This window comes from Vombatus ursinus, unplaced genomic scaffold, assembly GCF_900497805.2.
Source record: "Vombatus ursinus unplaced genomic scaffold, bare-nosed wombat genome assembly UNPS02014841.1, whole genome shotgun sequence".
Taxonomy (NCBI): domain Eukaryota; kingdom Metazoa; phylum Chordata; class Mammalia; order Diprotodontia; family Vombatidae; genus Vombatus; species Vombatus ursinus.
This window is the reverse complement of record NW_020954619.1, coordinates 30,395,865-30,419,644: the sequence shown is the minus strand read 5'-3', so window position 1 is coordinate 30,419,644 and position 23,780 is coordinate 30,395,865. Positions and strand designations below refer to the sequence as shown.

General features: G+C 38.7%; 1 protein-coding gene across 1 annotated transcript in view; it reads left to right on the top strand.

Annotated features, from left to right (window-relative positions):
* The window catches only part of KBTBD11 (kelch repeat and BTB domain containing 11), a 33,083-nt gene extending 18,789 nt beyond the window's left edge, over positions 1 to 14,294 (top strand). The window contains exon 3 of the mRNA XM_027840225.1: positions 8,303 to 14,294. Coding sequence (XP_027696026.1) covers positions 9,235 to 11,457 — 2,223 coding nt within the window. The 5' untranslated portion in view covers positions 8,303 to 9,234 and the 3' untranslated portion in view covers positions 11,458 to 14,294. The remainder of the gene's footprint in view (positions 1 to 8,302) is intronic.
* The last annotated feature ends 9,486 nt before the right edge of the window (positions 14,295 to 23,780 follow it).

Genomic DNA, 23,780 nt, shown 5'->3' with positions numbered 1-23,780 from the left:
TAAGCAGTCCTGTACACGTTGTCCTATCCTCTGCTGTTACCATCTGCTTTGTTCTTGGAACTGGGCAGGCTTATTCTGGTTTACTAGAATCCTGCTTATGAAGATACACTTGCAGCAAATTGGCAAATCTAAATGTTTTGCAAGCTTTGAGCAACAAAACAGATAGATACCAGAGTAAAACATGCAAAATTATTCAGATTTTACATAGTTTTAGCCAAAAACTATATTTTACAATACCACCTTCCACATCTGAAAGCATCTTTAATAATGGATTTTATTCTCATGCATTGAAATAAGATTGTCATAGTGGAAACTAAGCTTGGACTTTGACTTAGCTATCTTTAGATTTCCCCACAGGATGCAATATCACTAAAACCGAGTGTTTCATAGAACCACAGGATCTGAGAAGTCTCTCAGTTTAACCTAAAGTCCTTGCTCTAGCATTGCCAGCAAGTGGATTTTTTGCTTCTGCTCAAAGATTTCCAGCTATAGCCAGAACTAGACCAAATTGCTAAAATGTTTTTCTTTATAGCAAGCCCAAATCAGTCCCTGTACAACTTTGACCTATTGCTCTAAATTCTGCCCTTTGGGGCTAAGCAGAACAAAAATAATCCCTCTTATACAAGATAGTTCTTCAGATCACTTGAAGACAGCTATCATGCCCCTGCCCCTGCCACATCCTCCCTGTATTACTGGTTCTTTTTCAGGCTAAACATCCTGAGGTCCCTTAGATGATTCTTCTAATGTATGATGGTTAGTTTTCACCATCCCAGATTGTTAATATATATATTTTGGGGGCTCTTGACTATGTCATCCAGTGTTTTAATTATGCCACCTGACTTCATTTGGCAAGTTTCTATGAATTGATCCAAATAATTGATAAAAATGTTCAATAACACTGGGCCAAATACTGGGCCACTGGTCTTTCACCAGGCTTATACTGAAAAGCTTTTGTTTGATAGGAATAGTGAAACTACTGGATTAGCTTTCAAGATTCCAAAGTAACTTCTATACCATGCAGCATCCAAGTAGACATCAGTAGAAGAATCTAAAGTAATCCCTATTAACATATTCATAGAGCATATTACCAGACCTATACTTGAGGCCTTGGGGGAGGCATGATTAGTTATAAACTGCTTTGGATTTTAATGGGCTGCAAACTCAATATGTCAATATTATGATGTGGCATCCAGAAAACCTAATATAAGATTGACTTAAAAGAGACAGAAGCTCCAGGATAAGGGAAATGTTTATCCCACTGTATTCTGCCCTCATCAGTCACCAGAGAAGACTGACCAGGATGGTGAAAGGACTCAAGAAGACAAAGCAATATAATAATCATTTAAAAGACCTGGAGATGTTTTATTTGGAGAAAAGACTTAGAAGGGACCAAAAGGAATATTCAAGTTTCTAAAAGGCTATCTTTTAGAAGGGTGATGAAACTTATTTTGTTGGGACCCAGAGGAACAATAGGTAGAAATGGCAGAGGGAAATTTGGGCTTGATGCTAGGAAAATATTCCTAAAGATTAGAGCTATCCAAAGTGGGAGAAGCTTACCTAGGAAGTAATAGGTTCTTTTTACTGGAGGTCTTCAAGCAAAGGTTAGGTGACCACTTACTGAGTGTCTTGTCAAAGGAATTTTGTTTATATATACGTTGGACTATATGGCCTCCGAAATTCTGTGATCCTGGGTGATTTCATCACAGACTTCCTTACAGTTTACAATGGTGGCTTAGTGTCCAGGAGATTTGTATTCAAATTTGATCTCTGACACAGACTAACTAGAGACATGTAAATTATCATTGTTCTTTTGGTTAGATAATTCACTGAATCTTATACTGTGATACACTGAATTCACTGACATATACATTCACTGATACACTGAAATCTCCCATCACCTAGGCCACATGCACTAGGGGTCATATTTATAAAGATTACTGAGGAAACACAAATCAGCTCTTGAAAATCTGAGTCGACTATGAACTGTATGAGCAGCCTTCTTTTGGGCTACTATGGATTCAGAAAATGCAAAGTAATTTTTATATTAACAAATAAAATATGATTAAGAAATTAGATTTGCTTTAAACACACATACATATATGAGTGCACACCAACACATATCTCAAAACCACAAAATGAATTCCAAAATCAAGTACAAATGATATTGAGATTATCAGCAGATCATCTTCATTCATAGAAACAAATATTTACTGGATGCCTGTATTGAATTACGTCATATGCTATGAAATAAGGGAGATACAAAAGAAGAATCAGACCAGACTGATGTCCTTGATGATCTCACAGTTTCATTGAAGATGATGTGCCATCATAGTTACTCATCTATAAAATACAGGGTGGTGCATGAATTAGGTGATCTTTGTTTTCTTCCAGCTCCAAAGCCTTAAGACTAAATGTTCAACTAAGATAAAAAAAAAAGTTTCAAAATGAGTGATTTTGGAGTTCAGATAAGGCACTATCTTCTATTAGTATAGATAACAAAATGAGCATGAACTATAAGTATTTAAAAGGAAGATCATAGGATTTAGAACTGGAATTTAGAAGTAACCACATCCAGCCCTCTCAATTTCCACATGAGAAACCTGAGGCCCAGAGAAATGAAATGATTTGCCCAAGGTCAAACTGAGGACAAGCAAACTGGGATTCAAATCCAAGTCTTCTGACTCCAAAACTAGCCTTTTCTTCACTCTATTACATTGGCATGTGTCTTATAAACAATGATATCAACATAATTCATCTTTGTCACGTAACTTTAAATGTGCAAAACCAGGCCTAAGGAATAACTTTTCTAATAATTAAATATGCTCCTTATATAAGGGATAGATATATAACCACATATAATTTTATATATGTGTATATATGTGTATATATGTGTATATATGTGTATATATGTATGTATGTGAAAGCTTATATGGTTTTTCATGTGATGAAAAGTTGATCAAACAAAAAAGTTTGTGTGGTATGATTATGCATTTTGTTTCATCATTGAAGCTATAATAGCATAATGCTTGGAAAGGCCCTTAGGTCTTTCAGGAGAAAAGTGGTATATAATCAGAGTTTAAATTTGAGGTAATTACATAAAAAGATCTGTGATTTTGTCAGTGTAGGGAGACACTCTGTGTGGGAATTCTTTCCATGAATTCAGATTTCAACCAATATAAGAGACTTGCCTTTAGTCATGCAATATAGCATGCATGTTTCAAAAGTGAGATATGAAACAGGTCTTCCTGAATCTAAACCTAACAATCTTATCTATTAAGCCAGGATTTTTAAGTGTTATCTTTTACAAATAGTTTCTTTCTTGAAATAAAGGATAAATCCAGTCAATTTGCTTCCAGCCCTTAATTCCATTACTTTAATCTAATATACCCTGTTCATAATCACTTGACCTTTACAGAGTCTAAATGTAATGTTTTTGGGAAACAATGTGCTTGTTTATAAGAATCTCTCTCTCTCTCTCTCTCTCTCTCCCTCCCTCCCTCTCTCTCTCTCTCTCTCTCTCTCTCTCTCACACACACACACACACACACACACACACACACAATTTCTTCCACATTTCCAATCTTATCTAGAGAGTTTTTGACTGGTCTAGACTGGTTTGAACCAGTTTTAATTGGTTTAAACTGGAACAAATTAGTTTTGATTGTTTTTTAACCAGCTTAAACTGTTTGAACTAGTTTAACTAGTTTTAAACATGGTCTGAACTGGTTTTAACTGATTTCAACTGGTCTAAACTGGTTTGAACAGTTTATGGGATTTAAACTGGTTTTAACCTGTTTTAAACCTGATTTGAACTGGTTTTAAGTGACTTTGACTGGTTTTAACCTGCTTAGACTGGTTTGAACTGGTTTTTGATAGCTTTGATCTAGTTTTAACCAGTTTCAATCGAGTAGTTTTGACTGGTTTAAACTGATATGAACCTGTTTTGATAGATTTTGATCTGTTCCGAACAGTCTGAACTGTTTTGACTGGTTTCAACCAGTTTAAACTGTTTGCAACAGGTTTTGACAAGTTTTAGCCAGGTTTAACCAGTTGAGGGTGGTCTGAGCAGGTTTTGACTGGTTTGATCTCATTTTGACTGGTTTTAACCATTTTGAACTTTTTATACAGGTTTTAACTGATGTAAACCAGTTTGAACTGTTTTGACTGGTTTTAAGCTGTTTAAACCACTTTGAATTGGTTTTGAACTGTTTTTTTGTCTTTTTCTTCATCTTAATCCATTAAAGGAGATGGACACTTCTGCAGAGCAGGTGACCAATCAGGAATCCCAAAAACTGACTTCTAGTACTGGTTTACTAGTTACATAAATGGGAAAAGGAAGAGAGGAAGTTGAATGGGATGCAAAGCACATATTAAAATAGCATTATGAAGGTAAAAACTGATATACAATCTCCAGTACTTTAAAATTGTTGCCTTTTATATATACTGATTCTAAAAAAAATAATATAGTAATGATTACTCAATATAGTTCTTAGTCTGTGCTTAGTCTTAAGACAGGGCGTTCATTACCTTTTAAAATTGTTAATACATGTTTGCAAGATGCTAATATGCTTGAAAGAAAAACCCACATATTGGGGAACAGTAACAATTTCAGTTGGATTTGCAAGGAAAAATATTCAATGAGATTGGGACTATGAGTGCTGGTGCCATATAAATTGTTGATTTGCTCAGCTGATTAGAGCACTGTGTTGATAAGGCCAAGGTCACTGTTTTATTATTTCTTGAGACAATTCTTTTCTGGTCTGGGGCCACAGGCCATATCCCAATCCACTTACATGCTAGGGTCAATGAAGATCAGATGAAAAAGTGTGGTTAGTTCAATGCTAGAGTCATCACCACAAAAACTTGGAAAACAATGCAAAAATTCATTACTTAATAAAGAAACTTCTTTAAATACAGATAATAAAGACTTAAAAAAAGTGCAAGCATTTTTATTTTAATTAATTTTTTTCATCACTAAATGAAATGTCCTCCTTTAAAAAAGAAAACAAACTCATAATTATACATTTTTATGTTTCTTTATTGTCAAAGCAATATCTCTGATTTTGTCCAAATAATTAAGATTTCATCTTCTATCTATACTGTTTCTGAGCTCATTTTCTCTGTATAAAATTTCCTGCAACTTAGATCTGAAATCAATAAAATTATATTTTCAATCACTAACATGATATGCACAATAATCAGATTAGGATTCTTTTTGTTTGTTTTTGCAGTCAAAAGCAAACTTTAAGAAATCAAGTTTTAAAAGATATTGGCAAATGTCAAGGAAAGAACTGGAGATCAGCACCTCTTTTGTCTATGATATTTTCCATTAATTTTTCATGGATTAAATGTTAAAGATTGGTGTCATATAAGATGGTTACATTGTGCAATTTTTATTGCAAAATTATTTTATTATTTTTCAAGTTGTATTAGAAAGTTTTAAATTATTTTATAACTTTCTCTCCAAAGTCATAGCTTATTGAAATAACTTTCTGGATGCCTTATAACAATACCACACTAGGAACAAAAAAAACTATCATGGAAAATCATAGTGATTAAGTAGAAACATAATCATCAAAATTAGGCAGTTGTGCAGCTGAATAAACATTCAAGAGTTTTTCTGTTTTCCTAAGTAATGTCTTTTACCTACATACACCATAGATTGGTGTTTCCTGTTCTTGAAATTATTGTAGTCAAGAGGTCAGGACTTTGCACATAGTAAGTGGTCTATAAATATTTGTTGATGAGGATGTTTTTGGGGAAGAGGAAAAAAAGCTAATATAGTAAGAAACCATCCCTTTGCACAACCAGAGTCTTTCAGATAAAAACCAAGCTTTGGGCACTGGACTTCCTAAATTTTAAGATTAACATGGATGTCTTTTCAGTATAGAAGGTCAGAACAAAGTGACATACTCATTTTGGTGCCCACTATATTATATGATTGGGGACTGACAATCAATCAATCTATCAACAGACATTTATTCAGCTGTTACTATGTGAAAAACGCTGTGTTAAGTTTGTTGTTGTTCACTCCTGTCTGACTCTTTGTGACCCCATTTGAGATGCTATTGGCAAAGATATTGGAGTGGTTTGCCATTTCCTTCTCCAGTTCATGGTACCAATGAGAAACTGAGGCAAACAAAGTTAAGTGACTCGACCAGGATCAGGCAGATAGTAAATGTCTGACGCTAGATTTGAACTCAGGAAGATAAGTCTTCAGGCCAGGTTACTCTATCCACTGGGCCATCTAGCTGCCCTTGCTGTGTTAGGTACTGGGAATACAAAGACAAAACAGCCCCTGCTCTCAAGAAGCTTACATTGTATAGTGGGGCACAACATGTAAATATGTAAGTATATACTAAATAAGTACAAGTTCATTTTGGTGGGGAGGTACTAGCAGCTAAAGATGGGGAGAGGGAGGAGTCAGGAAAAGCTTCGTGTAGGAGGTAGCATTTGAAATAGGCTTTCAGGGAAACCAGGGGATTCTATGAGAAGCCAGAAGGAAGTGCATTCCAAGTATGGGTGACAACCCGAACCAAGACACATAGATTTTAGGAATGGTAGTGCAAGGTATGAGGAAGGAAGGAAGGGAGGAGGAGAGGGAGGAAGGAAGAAGGAAGGAAACATTTATTAATTGCATACTATGTGCTAGGCTCTGTGCTAAGCAGTTTACAGATATCCTATTTTATCCTCACAAAAACCCTGAGAAGTAGGTGCTATTATTATCTCCATTTTACAAATGAGAAAACTGAGGCAAACAGATCAAGTGATTTGCCCAGGGTAACGCAGATAGTGTCTGAGGCAGGATTTCTAGATGACCAGTTTGACTGGACCAAGGGGTCCATGTCTTAGTAAGCTTAGGAAGGTAAGTTGGAGTCAGATATTGAAGGGTTTGAGAGACATTATCTTTCCTAAATTGAAAGTAAGAAAAGTATTGATATTAAAAGGGTAAGTATGATTTTAATCCATTTTATCTGAGATGCTGACACTTTTTTTTTCTTGGCTAGGCAATGGGGTTAAGTGACTTGCCCAGGGCCACACAGCTAGTGTTATGTGTCTGAGACCGAACTTGAACTCAGGTCCTCCTGATTCCAGGGCTGGTGCTCTATCTATTGCCCCACCTAGCTGCCCCCACACTTTTCTTTACCACACAATACTTTGCCGTTAGAGCGACAAACTTGGATTCTCTTAGGTTAAATTAAATTAAATTAAATTCTTTGAAATATTCTCTTTCTCAAAGAATTGACATGTTAAGGACCTTTATGTGTGCTTTGACTGAGGAAATCTACATTCTTCTTCAGTGAACTACAAGGATTGAATGAAAATCTAGGAAAAAAAATTTGTTGTTATAATCTCCTTCTAGTTTACAATACATATGCAGGTGCCCACATCTGCCCTTCAGGTAGGATGAGGTGGGTTCTTTCCCCCACTCCCTTCATGTTTGCACCAGTTGTAAAACAACTGTGAAAAGTGAGGACACTCTTGGAGTGATTTTGCTGAAAGATCTATTTAAACGGAGAGTTAGAATTTGGGGCCTCTGGAGAGTATTAAATATGTGATGTCCATGGAAGCCAATTTAAGACACATCATCTGAAAACAAATTCTCTTGGAAACTGCTTGTAGTAACTGAGTTTAAAAGACCAAAGAAATAAATGTGACATTTTAATAAAGAATCCAGTGTGAAACTGTCTTTTAGCCGTTTTCTTGCTCTTTCCACTAGTTGTTGAAAGTTAGCTATAACCTCAATAGTTCAGCCCTCGGTTCTTAGTAATGAGCATCTACTATAGTTTCTACCTGTTGTGCTGATTAAACTCCTATATCTCTTCTTATTTTCTCAGAGATTTTGAATGGACATAGATATAGAAATGAGAACTAACATAAACTTGAAATTTCAGCAGAAACAAGCATGGCATAGTGGGGAAAAGGCTGGATTTGGAGTCACTGCATGGTTTTGAATTCTAACATTACTGCTTTCTACCTGTAAGACTTTCCACAGGTCATTTCACCTCTCTGGGCCTCAGTTTCCTCATCTGTAAAATGACTAGACTAAGGTCCCTCTGAATTATAAATCCTGTTCCCCAGAGAGTATTTCACCTAAAACAGCTAGTACAAATAGAGTGTTTTAAGAGATATCCAAGGAAATTCATGATCTCTTTTCCTAGGGCTTTCTAATACTGTCATGTATCCAGTTCTAAGCTGAAAATGTTCTGTGGAAGTTCATTACAGTAGGGGCCACCCCCTTGGGAATCCTAGCAAAAATGCCTATTCAAGCATTTTCATTGTTGACTTTTTCCCCCAACAGGGACAAGAAGTACATGAAGTGATGAAGCCCAGGGAAACACCTGATGCTCCAACAAAGGAAGAGAAAAAGGAAGGATTCTGATTACATGCAAATACCTGTAGTAATTGTTTTTGGAAAGCCACAGAACAAATGAATTATGGACTTACATTTCTCTATATTAGAGTCCAGCTGACCATCTGGATTAAAAAACAAAAGCAGCTGATAGGTCAGGACACTAATTTCTACTAGAATACAAGGATATTGGTTGGCTTTTCATAAACACTAATCTCAAATAGAAAGGCATTCAATGAAAGCTTACTGAGACTATCTCCAATGAGTAGAGGCTGAGATCCTAAATGAGTTCTGTTCTACAATGCCTACCTGTTTTAGACATGCATTTGCCAAAAATGGCATGGAAGGAAAGTCAAATGAAATGAAAAGTGATAAAGTGGGTAAACAGTGACTCACCAAAAGAAAATGCATGTCCTGGCTTGATAACCACACCTTGATAACTCACTTCAGTAAAGAAAGAACTATTAACGCCCCTCCCCCCCCCAAACAAAAACAAAAACAACAAAAAAACAACAACTGGTTGTAGCTTCAGAGTTTTCCTGTATATTAATTCAAGCAATAGCACCTAGGGAAGAGACCTGATCCAATGAGCCTTCCTCAGCAAATAAAGAGCAATATAATGAAGAAGGTATTAAAGTCCAAAAGTTCAGCAGCGGGTGCATCTAGAGTTTGACACACCCAGATCTGGTGAAGAGAGTCAAGGGGAACAACTACCAGTATGTAAAAGCTCAGTGTGGAAACTGGATTTGACCGTGTGCCAGAAAAGGAAGGTGAAGCAAGAAACCCCAAAGTAACTCTCAACCGTGAACAACAAAAGTCAGGGAGATTTTGTATTACTGATAAGCCGTAAGTGGGAACAGCAGCCCAGATAAACCCTGACCATGGAGAACTCAGTGGCTTCTTGCGTCCTATACTCAGGGGATGGCAAGGTAAATGGGTCGAAGTCTGGGGTCACCTTTAACAAAGGATTAAGTGGAGAGAACGGGGACCAAACACCTGGGGAAGGGGACTTTCAGCGCCTAGACACTGACGAAAAGTGCCGAGAGACCAGAACCAACGGGGCGGAAGCGACTGAGCTTTCAGCACACACACCTTGCAGTCTCAGCTCGTCCTTGTGTTTTAGCTCCCTGAACAAATCTCCACCGCAGCCTTGTGCAACTACGACTTCCGCGGCAGAGGGTACAGAAGTCTCCCCCCTCTCCTCTACTTGCAAAGGAAATCGGGTAGTGAAGAACCAGTGGGAAATCAACAGTTCTAATGCCACGTCCGAGGAGTCGGGACAGGAGGAGGAGGAGGCTGCTAGGGCGGACCAGAGGAGCGCAACTCAGCCGCCGCCACCGCCTGTCACTTATTGTATCCAGACTGGAGCTCAGCCCAGGAAGGAACCGCTGCAGCTTGGGGACCCGGAGAGTGGTGTGGGGGAGGAGGGCGGAGGCGGCGGCAGCATCGGCGGCGGCAGCAGCAGCAGCCGCCGCGGCATCTGCAGCATTGGCCAGAGCAATGATCCAGCGGGTGGCGCGTTGGGAGAAGAGCCGGACTTGGTGATCGAGGTGGCTGGACGCCGCATCCAGGCGCACAAGTCAGTGCTGGCTGCCAAGAGCGACTACTTCAGAGCGCGCTCGTCTAGGGAGATCCTGCGGGTGAAGGGGGTGAGCTACGCGGCATTGCGGCTTCTGGTGGATTACCTGTACACTGGACAGATGGGGGAAGTGAAGCAGGACAATGTGGCCGAGGTGATCGCCGGGGCGCGCTTCCTTCAGATGCCCTGCGCTCTGCAGTGCGCCACTGACGCCATGCGGGCGCAGCTTACCCTTAGCAACTGCTATCAGGTACTGAGCCTGGCTAAGCAGCAGAGGCTCAGCGAGCTCCGGGAGGCTGCCTATCGCTTCATGAGCGACCACTACCTCCAGGTGCTGCGGGAGCCATCAGTTTACGGCCGCCTGACGGGCTCCGAGAGAGACCTCATCCTCCAGCGCAGGATGGAGGCCGGCCGCAGCTGCCTTCTGGTGGCGGAGATCAATGACGTTTTTGAGCGGGTGGGCAGCCGACCCCAGAGTCGGGAGAGCAGCAGGCCCCAGAGTCCATCAGCCTCTGTCTTGTCTCCAGGGGAGCAGCCACCTACCCCGCCTCCAGCCCCAGCCCCGGGTTCGTCTGAGGAGGAGGGAGGTCACAGTGACTCGGTCATCTATTACTACCAGGAGGCGGACAAGCAGTGGAAGGTCCTAACTCGGCTGCCTGAGGGGGCTAATGCCAAAGGCTGTGCCATGTGCGTTCTCTACAACTACCTCTTCCTGGCCGGGGGCATCCTGCAAGGGGGACCCGAGGGGAGGGCTCGCCTGTCAGACAAGGTCTTCTGCTACAACCCAGTGACTGACACTTGGACCACAGTTCGGTCCCTGAACCAGCCCCGTTCCCAGCTGAAGCTGCTGGCCCTGGACGGCTACCTCTACGCTGTGGGGGGCGAGTGTCTGTTTAGTGTAGAGCGCTACGACCCCCGCGCGGACCGCTGGAGCTCCGTAGCTCCTCTGCCCAAGGGCGCCTTCGCTGTGGCCCACGAAGCCACCACGTGCAACGGAGAAATTTACGTCTCGGGCGGCTCTCTTTTCTACCGCCTGCTCAAGTACGACCCCCGGCGGGACGAGTGGCAGGAGTGCCCTTGCAGCAGCAGCCGCAAGCGCTCTGCAGACATGGTGGCCCTCAAAGGCTTCATCTATCGATTTGACCTGTGCGGGGCGCGAGGGGAACCTCAAGCAGTGGCCGGAGCTTCAGCAGCCAGTGGTAGTGGAGGTGTCAACGTGTTCCGCTACCATTGCCTTGCCAAGCGTTGGAGTCAATGCGCTTCGAACCTGAGGCCGCCTGGTGAGCCTTTCGGGCTACAGCCTTTCCGCTGCGCTGCCCTAGATGGGACAATCTACTGCGTGAATAGGGCCGGGGCCTGGCGTTTCAGCCTTTCGGAAGAAGGGGAGCTTGGTGAGGATGGAGGCCAGAAAGGCGTCTTCGAGCAGGAGCAGCTCAAAGCCCCCTTTGATGCTCGAGGGGTCCTCTTCCCCTTTGTGCTCACTCTGCCAGAGAGGTCAGACAAAGGGGAGCCTGGAGCACTGTAGGGGAAGGAGGAACAGAGACAATCGTCAGATCCCCTGGCTCAGAGTGCATGGTTCCCTGTGGTCCAAGGGCCATTTTGGGAGAATAGTTGAGGGGGGAGTGTGGGAAAGAGGAAGAAGGTAGGTATATGGACAAGACTGTAAGGGTGGGGTCATATAAGGGTTCCCAGATAAGGACTTGCCATAGACTGAAGGATAGTATTCTTTTAATACTTTCCCAAAGTCTTCTCTGCTTCCCTTGCTTCAGTCCTTTTTTTCTTTGCTTGATGGGACTAGTTGTAAATGCAGCCTATATCAGATTAATCAAATTTACCTTTAAAAGCAAGACAAGTTTCCTTTGTGCAAATGAGGGGGCACCAGAGATTAACCTCTAGGTATGTTGGTGGGGGAATGTTGGTATGTACAGCGAGGGCCCCAAGAATGTGCAGGGGTTTAAAAAGAAGCCAGACTTTATTATGAACTGGTACTGTTAACTACCACATATTTGGAATATAGAGGGAATGTCAGTATTCTAATAATAAATGAACAGGACCAGAATGAATTTTTTGTAGCAACCCTGGGAGGAAGATTGGCCAATTGTATGAAAAGCAATGGCCACTTTTGTTTTTCTGCCTGAAGTTCAAATTTTAGTAGACAAAAATAATGAAAAGCTGTTAGACCCTTGCTGACCGGCAAAAAGTTAGGTGACATCAAAATTAGAAAGACATTTTTGTTGGACCTGTTGAAGACAAAATAAAGGGAATTCATATGTATTAAACAGATTGTTTGGACCCTAATGTATACTAAATACTTCATGCTTAGCATCTGTAAAAAGTGTTTCACCATATAACAGAACTAGATCAGGAAAGGAAAAAGTTCACTAAAGAGACTTAGGCCCTGACATGAGGTTGTCATTCCTGTGTTTAGCTAAGGTAAAGGCTGTTAATAATTAATTACTCTCTATGGCATAGTGATGGCATATGCCATAATTTGGATTCTAAATCTTAAGAGGATAAATGTTTTTAGAAGACAATATCCTGAAGGATAAAAATGATATCAAAGACTTCCTTCCTGAGAGTAATTGGAAAAATGTTTCATGTGGTACAGGGAAAAAAATATTGACATTGAAGAGAGGTCCATTGTATTAAGCATTTTTTCTCCTTTTTAAATTGAATAACCTGAGTGTGCATAAAATACCACTTTCTGATTTTCTGTTTTCTGAGAGCATTTTTTAATAATAAAATTACACGGATAGGACACAATAGATAGAAAGCCAGCTTTGGAGTCTTGCCTCTAACACATACTAGGTATGAGGCCATAACTTCTCAGTATCTCCAAATAACACAATAAATTATAGATGATCTGTAGTTCTGCATGAGTAGAGAGAGTTCCTATGCTAAACTAGTGAAATTACAGGTCTAGACCAAATAAAAATAATAAAAAAGTTTCCTTTTTGGTCATTTAAAAATTTAAAAACAAAAATCACAGCTGAATGCTTAAATCATAAGTCTAATTTAAGACATTTAATTCATATTCTGAAATTTGGATCAGGCAAACTAATTTTTACAAGTATCATTCTAAGAAAATATGGCAGCTTTAGTCCAAAAACTTCAGCTGCACAGTGACAGTGAACACATCAACATTGAAGGAACTTAAGTGTTTTGTTACTTGTTATGTATGATTCTAGTAAAAATTGTATCTAATTGCCAGTTCCAAAGTAGGATAGTAAGGCCTACCTTGACATACAGTACTTTGATAATTGCAAGGATTTTATTCTGTTTTTGAATTTACTACTCTTATCTATAATATATGAAAGGCCATGTGGTATAGTGAATAGAGAACTGGCCATTGAGGCCTGGGTTCAAATGTGACATATACTGGCTGTGTGGCCCTGGGCAAGTCATTTAATTCTCTCAGTGCTCTAGGCAACTCTAAATTGAAGAGAATGTGTTGGCATTCTTTGGTAGAGGGAGTTCCCTCATCTGGGAGTTCTCTAGAGCAAAGAGATTGCATGTGTAGTCCATCTCCTATCCTATGTTAGGATAACAGTACCTTTCAAATTTGCCGAAGTAGTTTCTAGTTACCAAGAGCTTAAAGGTGAAGCATATGGTCATAATCACAACTCAAGTGATCATAGATTCTGAATCAAATGAATGTGCTGTTTTACATCAGGAAATATGTATTTGAAAAGTTGCTGGAATATAATTAATTTAAAGATGTGGTATCTTTTTGCTTGCTAGTTTGGTAATGTGAGTTGCCATTCCTCGGGAGCTACTAGGACTGTTTGTGCTTTGCTTACATTTCTCTTCAAAGCCAATGGTTTATGGAGCTTCAAAACTGTCAGTATTCTAGTATTTTTAGAAATGATCACTTTGAAACTCACCCTGTGCATGTCTTGAAGAAATGGAATTTAAAACATCAGTTGATCATATGTTCTGGTGTAATTGGATGTTTGCTAATGATTACTCATGTATTGAGAAGTGGTATCTTGGCAACTTGGTTAATCATCTTAGGAACAAAAAATAAGAACCTTGTTTGACTTTATTAGTCATTTATTGGAGTATATGGGAGAAAAGGCAGTTGGATTTTTAAAAAATCTATATCAAAAATGGAATAAGTAGTTAAAGATTCCATTTAAATAAATGAATATTTTCTTTTAAGCTTCATTATTTTTGCCCCAAAGCTATAACATTCATGCTAAAATATTAAACCATGCTGGTAAAAAAAAATTCTCAAATTGGTGAAAGTATTTCCAGATAGGAAGCAAATCATTATTGTGATTTTACTTCAGATATTGTTCCATTAAGTTTGAGGAAAGGTTTGAAATAAACTCTTATTTTTCAAGAAAAAAGTTCATACTTCATGCTGTGTATAAATAAAGAAAATGGTTTTTGAAAAATGGCTTTAAAAGTATTTTTTTCTATATCAAAAGCGTCCTTGTTACTCACTAAGTTCCTCAGGATCCTCCCTACTTTCATTGCTTCTCCATTCTGGGAGCTCCTAGCACAAATGGGGAACTTAAAAAACAAATCAAACAAACATTTGTTGACCTCCTGCAATTAAGCAGAAGGCACTGGTCTAGGGGTCGGGAAGGGTACAGAACTTCCTTTCTTTCTTTCTTCCTTCCTTTCATAGAAATAATTTTGACTGATCAATAATCTGTAAAATGAAGGGATGAGAGGTGGCCTCTGAGGTAACTTTCCTTCCTTCCTTCCTTCCTTCCTTCCTTCCTTTTCTTCCTTCCTTCTTTCTTTCCTTCCTACCTTCCTTCCTTCCTCCCTTCCCTCTATCCCTCCCTCTCTTCCTTTTTCTCTCCCTCTTTCTCTTCCTTCCTCTCTCCTTCCTCTCTTCCTTCCTTTCTTCATCCTTCCCTTCCTCTCTCCTCTCTTTCTTTCTTTCTTTCTTTCTTTCGTTCTTCTCTTAAGGAGTCTACAGTCTGGAAGCGAGGATCAAACATATGCACAGATACCTAGAATGGAAGTTATAGAATGTGATGACTGCCATAAGAGAGCTACAGACATGGCCACTGGAGTTGCTTCTCATTGAAGAGTATGAGGAAAGACTTCGTGAAGAAGTTGATATGAAACCTGCCCCTAAAGGATAATAGTATTTCCACAATCCAAAATGGATGGGCAGGGCCCTCCAGGTGATAAAGATAGCAGGAGTAGAAGCATTGAAGCCAGAAAATTTAACCTATGTTCTGGGAATAGGACAAGTCCAGTCAATTTTTAAAAATAAAATTACATAATCAAAAGCATCAGGTTATATATGACAGTGTAGAAATGACTTTAGCAATCACACTATCACTGCAGTGGCAACTGTTGGATTTTTCAATAACTTTTTTCAAAAATCTTAGTGGCCTGGAAGTTTAAGATTAAAGGACAGGAGCTATCAAATCTCATCAGTAAATGGCAACCTTTCAGCCTGTTAGGAAAATAAATAGTCCTCATAGGAAATCGTATAGTACATTGGAAAGAACTTTCATTGGGCTTGAAGTCAGAGAACCTGGGCTTAAACCTTGGCTCTGCCACTAACTACTTGTATGATCTTTCATACAAGTTTCTTTGGGCCTCAGTTTCCCTGCCATAAAACAATGGGGGCAGACTAGATAACCTCTAAGTCTATGGTTCTTTGGTGTGGTTTATGGAAGGAAATAACACATCAGGACACATACTGGAATGAATGATGCCACTAGGGAAAAGTTTATTTTTTCTTTCTGGGCCAGCAACCTGGGGAGTGGCCTGGATAGGGTGAGCTGCCAGTGAATGTTACAATCTGGAGCAGCTCGAATCAGATATAATTCGAGGGAGTGCTTGACTTCCTGGATCATTTCTTAGGCTGATCTAGTGTCTGGACTAAACAGTAATGCATGGACCTAGCCAATGGATCAGGTCCTCCAGACCAGGGTGCTATTATCCTTCTGTTGTTCAGTTTAGTCTAGTAACATTATTTCTGGAAACCTTTCAGAAAAAAAATAGGCATAGAAATAATTTTGACTGATCAGTAAAACATCTGTAAAATGAGGGGGTGAGAGAAGGCCTCTGAGGTAACTTCTAGCTCTAGGGTCCTATGACTATTTGGTATAAATATTAGTTCCCAAGTAACTCTGAAACTGTGAATACTTTTTAAGGGAAGTAATGTGAAAATTTGAATCTCATTTGGACTGATTAGTTATTTGTCAAAAAGAGTTATTGCTTTGTGGTTTGTTAATTCTTATTCATTTTGAAACCTTTTGGGAGTGATTTCCTGTCTTGCCTTTCTCCCTTTCTCTTTGCTTTCCAGTTTAGCGCTTTCCTTTCCTCTCTCGTGTCTTCTCTTTTCCTGCCCTGTCTTGTCTTGCCTTTTCTTATCCTGTTCTGTCCTGTCCTCCCCCTCCTCTCTTATTTTTTATTTTCTCTTTCCTTTTTTAAAGAGAGGAATCACCGTAAAAAAGAGTTGAATCTTTTACAAATTTTGTGAAGCTTACCTTTGAAGCTTGGGGTGGTGGTAGTGGTGATTTGCTTTCTCTGGCCATAGTGGTACCCAGCTCTCTTAAAGTGAGAAAATGAATACTGTCAATATGTCATTTGTTCTTTAGTTGAAGCTTTTTTCTTCCCACAACACTTTTGGTACAACAAAGCAGGAAGAGGAATTGTTTACTATATTTCCTGTTCATTCTAGTAGGACTATTGAAGTCATTCAAGTACCACTCATTTTATCTGTTAGTCGCTTGAGTGACTACTGATGAAAGACCTATAAAGTGAATGCCTTTCTGGTCCTTTTCCCTTTTTCCTAAATCTGAGGTAGAATCAGAAGTTAAAACTCTATTGTAATACCAGATATCTCATTGGGTCAGTTGGACCAGAAGTGTTACTTTTTTTTTCTTTTAGCTTTATAGATAATGACAGTGATGCCACTATGGATTGTAAACTCTCCATTTCCCTCTAATATCTTTTAACCATATCAGTATTCACACAGATCTTGCTAAGAGCTAAAATGTCAAAATTGAGCATTGCTTTTTGTAGCCATAAGATTCAACTTAGACTTTCTTCCATTACCAGAAGCATATTGAAATGTGCCCTCTTTAAATAAGAGATTAGAAATTCTTGGATACACAAGATTTTAATAGCTCCTACTATAATTTTGTAAAATTTAAATGTGAACATCAGTGCTGATACTTGTTAAAGAGAAATTAACAAAAATGCTTTAGATACTAAACAACTCAAGGTAGTTAGTTCCTGTATAAATAATGTATTTATTAACAGATCCTTTTTATAAACAGGAGCATAATAATTGTGAGCCTTTTTATATAATGCCAACTTATATCATGATGAAATAACTGTAAAATGCCAGGGATCCAAAAGCCTTGAAAAATAGTATTTAATTTTTTTTTTTTAGTTAGTGGTATAACATCGTTTGTTCTTTAACCTGCAGAGAAGCATCAAAGCAAGTGTCTTCTCATCTACAAAGATGTTCTCCATACATTTTGATTTGGAGAAAATTTGATTTGATTTGGGAAAATGCATCTCTGGAACCATTTCTTTCATCCAGTACTAGAAGCTTTGGTGGCAATATTTCAGGAATGGAGAACATCCTAGTCTCCAGAATGGGCTGGAACCAGCTCAAACTGAGAGCTGATTATTAAATTATCAGTGTGAGAATTTATACCTTGGAAATTGACAAATGCTACAAATCAGGGCTTGATTTATTGTTTTATTGATTACCTACACCTAAAGAAGTGTTAATAATGCAGATTAAACTTTAAAATTTGATTGTACTTCTTTTTTACTCAAAGAAGTGGTTGCTAAATATTTACCAGCCTACCCCTGTCTAGGCTCCACTGGAAGAATGTACAGTCTACCCCCTTCCCACACAGAATGTAGAAGAGATGCTAAAAGTATCCTGGAAAAACATGGAGGGTCAACTGCTTGTTAAGTATTTCTCTTTTACCCTTTCCTTAGCAACACCATCTTTTTGGAGTCTCGAGACTAAATAAATATATGCCTTATTTGTGTAGCCTTGGGAAAGTGATTTTTGTCTGTGGCTGATTGGCAAGTGTGGCTTCAGCCTTATTAGAGTAAGGTCAAAGACCAGAGTTCAGCATGGGCCAGTTAACCTCATTCTTTTCCCTGGCCAAAGTCTGACACTTTTGCCTCAGCCAGTTGTCTCCCAGATGTGTGCCTTTGGCGATGAGCATGGGGCAGGAGTGTGAATGAAGTGTAAATCTATCACCATCAATTACTGAAAAAAATGACTTCAAGCACCTGAAACCTTTCTAGACTGCTTAGAAGAGGTGGGAGAGAGATGGACAGAAGAGCCAAGAACATTCCAGGTATATGTCATCTTGAAAATGGTTCAAAGGTAGGAGTGAGATGAGTGGACAGATACAGATTTAACTCAATATTTCTGATACAATAGATGTTGGTATAATAAAAATGGGACAATAAAGGAGTCTGGGAGCAGTCAATTAACCCCAATGACTGAGATTGGTTCAATACTTAGGAGCTGAACATTTTTAATTACCTGTAAAATATTAACAGATTTCAAAGCCTTGCACAGAGGTACAACATGGTAGTCATGTGGAGTAAGCTCTCTCTTTCTTGTCTGTCCTTTTGTCTGTCTCTCTTAGCCAAAAGCATAATAACAAACAACTTCCTAACTTGCTTTAATGACAATGTCATCCTTCCCATGTTGAAGGAACAAGAAAGGGGAGTTCTATTCTGGATCAGTTTCTCAATAATTGGAGAAGACCGATGAGGTGGAACTGATGGGAACTTAAGGGTAAAGTGGCCACTCCCTCCTAGACTTTGTGATACATAGGAGTGGATAGCAGACATAGTTTAATTTAACTTACAGATTTTAGGATAGTAGATTTCAGGGGATTTGGGGGAAAGGTAAGCTTCTACAGACTGAAATTATATGGGAGAAGTCAGTTGAGAAGGCATAGGGAGTTCTCAAAAATGAAATTCTAAAATCATATGGGGAAAATTTCTGATGAAGAGGAAAATGGGAGTTGCTGCAGAGACCAATATAGATCTTAGAAGATTCACCTGTCATTTTAAATTTTGAAAGGATATATGAAGAAGATGGAAGCAAGGAGAGGTAATCGGATGTTGACAAGAGAGTATGTAGCAAAATTGACATGAACCTTAAAAAAAAGATCAGGATTGCTAAAACTCAGAATGAACTGAAGTTGACAAGGGAAACTAAGGACCACCAAAAAGGATATTCTTCTTTGTTTTTAATTCTTTGCTTCTTTAGCTTTATGGGGGGAAGGGAGAGGATCAGAGAAGAAAAAGACCAAAGCTAAGCATGGATGGGATGATGATATCTGACAACAGAGAGAAGGTGGAACTGTTTCTTATTTAGTTTCTGTTTTCTTTGTCAAGAGGAGTGATTTCTGGGGGCAGCTAGAGGGCGCAGTGGATAGAGCTCTGGCCTTGGAGTCAAGAGGACCTGAGTTCAAATATGGCCTCAGACACTTGATATATACTAGCTGTGTGACCCTGGGCAAGTCACTTAACCCTGATTGCCTAGCCAAAAAAAAAAAAAAAAAAAAAAAGAGGAGTGATTTCTGAACTAGAAGGAACAGAACAAAAATGACTAATAGGAGATTGATGTCCAACATCACTAAGGTGATATTAAAGGAGTACTTACCTACCTTGAAGAATTCCCATTATCTGACCCAGATGAACCACATCCTTAGGCAGTGAAAGAACTGGCATATATGTGGTGGCTGAATGCTGTCAGTGATCATTCAAAGATGATTGAGAACAGGAGAGGTATTGCAGGACTAGAAATGAGCACATGTCCCAATTTTCTAAAAAAAAAAAAAAAGGAACAAAATAGAATCTAAAAACAATAGGCCAGTGAGCTTGACTTTTGCAGGGAAACTACTGATGGTGTGGCCACTGCCAGCACTTCTAAAGTCACCTACCAATCAAGGGGTATGGGAAGAAATCCTCTTCTACTTCCTGCTCGCCACTGATTATCTTTGTCTTCTTTCAATACCCTTAAAACTATTGCTGTAAGGGAAAAATTCTTTCCTCTATTCTGTTCACATTAGCTTTCCCTTTCCTTGACCTGGCAAGAAATACACTCCCCAAAGCCTTTAACAATTTAGGCCCTCTTGTAAGGCAGCCAGTCCAAGCCTTGCCAGAAAGGCTGTTATATCCAGAATAAATTCACATGTCATACAAATGTTGAAATACAAAAGAGGAGTATGTAAACAATTCAGATACAGTATGTGAGTTTGTTCCCTAGTTTCAAATACTTATTTGTAAAAGCCTTTGACTGGATTGAATTAGATTTTCAAGTAGTCATGTAGGGAAGCATTAAATGAGAAGCAGCCTGGCATAATGAATAGGGTGCTAGACTTGAATTCAGGAAAGTCTTGGTTCAAATATCATCTCTAATATTTAAAACATAACATATAATAGCATACAATATGAGATAAATAATCATGGGACAGAAGAAAGATTCCTTCTAACTTGAGGATCAAGTAAAGCTTCATGAAACAGGCAGCACTTGAGTTGGCCTTAAAGAAAGGAGAGAATAGAAATGAAATAGAAATGTGTTCCAAGCACATGGAGTGGGGAGTCTGGGCAAATTCATGGAGGGTGGAGAACAATAGTAATAGTATTTTAGTATTTAAATATCTATAACAGATCTATCTCATAGGGTTGTTATGATACCTGAATGATAAAAAGAAAGCAAAACCCTTTGCAATTGATAGAGCACTAGATAAATAAATGAAGAGATAATAGCTAGCATTTATATATCACTTTAAGGTTTGCAAAATGCTTTAATGTCAAAACAACAATGAGGTAGGTACTATTATTATCCCTATTTTATGGATGAAGAAACTGATGCCAGTTTCTAGTAATATCTTTCAAGAGATAAAAATTACTGGAGCAAAGGCCAACTAAGAATCATCTATTTCTTCAAGAGTTTAACTTATTATCAGGTAAAAACTCAGACACTAGAATTATTATTAAAAATGCATGAAGAATAAATTATAATTATTTACTATAAACAGTGTTCATCTAAATTTTTTTTTGCCATGTTGTTTTGGGAACAAAAAGGATATGGACATGTAGCAAGGTATTCATTCTTGTCAGAATATTTTGTAAAGAATATATAGTTTTATTATAGCATTTTGAATGTTTTGTGTAATTAAGAACTTTCATATTTTAAGAACTATGTATTTGATTACAGAGTTGGGTATTGATACAAATTTTATGACTTTGGACGAATCTCTAACTGGACCAAAGTATCCTTTATCTATAAAGTGGAACTTGGAAAAAATGATCTTTAATGTTCCTTATGTCATATCATTCTAACCCATGGCTGTTATTTTGCATCTAATATACATTTTTCCCTCAAATAAAAGGAGAATGGTAGTAAATAATACTGGAAGAATGGATTGAGGATATTCTCAGGCCTGTCAGCAATTGAAATCAGAGCTCTTCAGGATAGAACATGATTTGCCTCACCATGGCAACTGGAAAACAATAAGATTAGGGAAAGATCTGCCACTCTAATCTAGAGTTATCAAACCATAGATTCTCTATGTGAGAACTAAGATCCCTCCCATCTCTACATCTTATCATCTTATAATTGTGTGGATTACAAAATGTGAATAGCTTAAGAGAGGTCTAGAGAGTTATGAAACCAGAGGGGATACTTGAAAGCAGCTCGTGAAGAAATCAGTTTAACCTCTTTAATAAGTTTCTTGTGGGCACTCTGCTACACTACTGGGAGTCAGAGAACCTGAATCACAGACTTGGCACTACCACTAACTAGCTGTGGAGACCTTGGGCAAGCTACTTACTCCCTCTAGCTGTCAGTTTCCTCATGTGTTTGAACAGGGAATTGAACCAGATGATCTTCAATGTTTCCTTTAGCTCTAAAAACAAAAGTTTCAAGAATATCATATGTAAAGATGACCAGGAAGAATTTTACTGAGTCAAAGTTCAAGTTAGCTAGGAAAGGAGGTGGAAGACTCACTCTCAGATTGCCTATTTAGGCTGATGTTTCAGCTATCCTAAGAGTGCTCCTGCTGTGAACAGATTTGGGACCCCAAAGGGGCCCAGGCTCTTTAGCTGTTGACTCTCAAGGCATGAAGAAATTGTTATCTAAAAAGACTTGTTATGTACTGAGGTAGTGAAAGAATGCCTTGTCTCTTCAGTTCATCCTATACTGGCAAAATAATTTCCCCAGTGCATAGGTCTAACCATGTTACATCGCTTATCAAAAATGATTGTTTCCTCTTTGCTTTTAGGATAAAATAGAAAACACTAAGCCAGGCATTTAAGGCTTTTCATAATTGAGCTCCAATCTATGTTTCTAGCTTCATTTCACAACACTCTCCTTTATGTACATTCCCAGATAATTTGAATCACTAGGTAATTGTTCTCCAACTTCTGTGCAGGCTCCCCATGCCTGGAACATATTTCTATTTCATCTCCATTTTCTGAAATCCTTTTCTTTCTTTAAGACCCACCTCAAGTATAGCCTGCTTCATAAAGATTTGCTTGATCTCCAATTTGGAAGGGATCTTTCTTTTTGTCCTACATTAATTGATCTTATATTTATTTATATATGCAATAAATTGTAAATTTCTTGAGGGTTTGAAGATCTTCATCTTTATATTCCTAGTGCCTAGAATATTACTCTGTACATAATAGGTATTTGAATGTTTATTAAATTTGTTAACCTTTGCATTGGCAAAAATGTTATTTTTTATTGGATTTCTTCTTGTTGTTTGTCCTTGGTTCTTGAAGAGGACTAATAACATCAGGAGGGTGATGTCTTGACTTGTAAGTGAATTGGATTTAAGGGAGGCAAAGCTGTGCAAAGTCATCAGCCCCATTCTCTCCTCCAGAGTCATCAGGGTCTAGTGGCAAGACATAGGTCAGAATGACTCATTGGACCTATGATTGCATTGATTTAGAGAACGCCTATAGATACTTGTCCCGAGTCACATGGCAAGTCAGAGATGGTACTTGAACATAGGTCTCTCCGACTCTAAGGCCGGTATTGGTATCCACCTAACCACACTGCTTCTCTTGTTATAAATTAGCAAAGAAACATGTAATCAGCCTTTCAAGTGTTTTATTTTGTTTTTGCATGCCACTTCATATTCAAAAGGAGACATCTAACTAAATATTTGCCTAAGGGGAGTTAGTGTTATTGTTGGAGTAGAAACATATGGTTCCATACACTCAACACATCCCTGATTTTCAGCTTGTTTCCCTAGAGAATTCAAAGACTTTCCTTTTGGTGAAATTGGGATCTCTCTCTTAGTTTGATCCAAAATCTTATCTTGCTTCCTTCAGAAGAGTTCATTCATTCTTATGCATTTTCTGGCATATTCTCATCTATAGAACTTCTCCAATTTCTTTTTGCTGTTTTGCTTGGATTAATGGGTTTACTTATTATTTGTAATAGTCTTGTGTAACTAGCACTTGGTGGATGGAGTGAAGTTGGAGAATATAAGCCAAAAACTAGTGACCAGGGAAATGGCTTTTTGTTCTGAACCAGACTCATACCTAGAGGTCAGAAATAGTTAAAGGATACAGGGAGATGTAATTCTTGTCGAATACCCCTATTGGAGATAGGCAAGGGAAAGAGCAAGTGTTCAGACATCGCCCTTCTTTAGCTTCCCATACTAGACTCCAGAGATATCTATCCAAGCTACTGTGAATCAGTGAGCCATATTTAGAAAACCCATGTGGGCATACATAGTACATGGGCACACACCTTACAAATACATGAGCAAATATAGTTCTATCAGGAAGCACTCCATATGGTTTGTGAAACTCAGATTAGTCTAGTTAACCATATTTTACTTCCTCCTCCTCTTT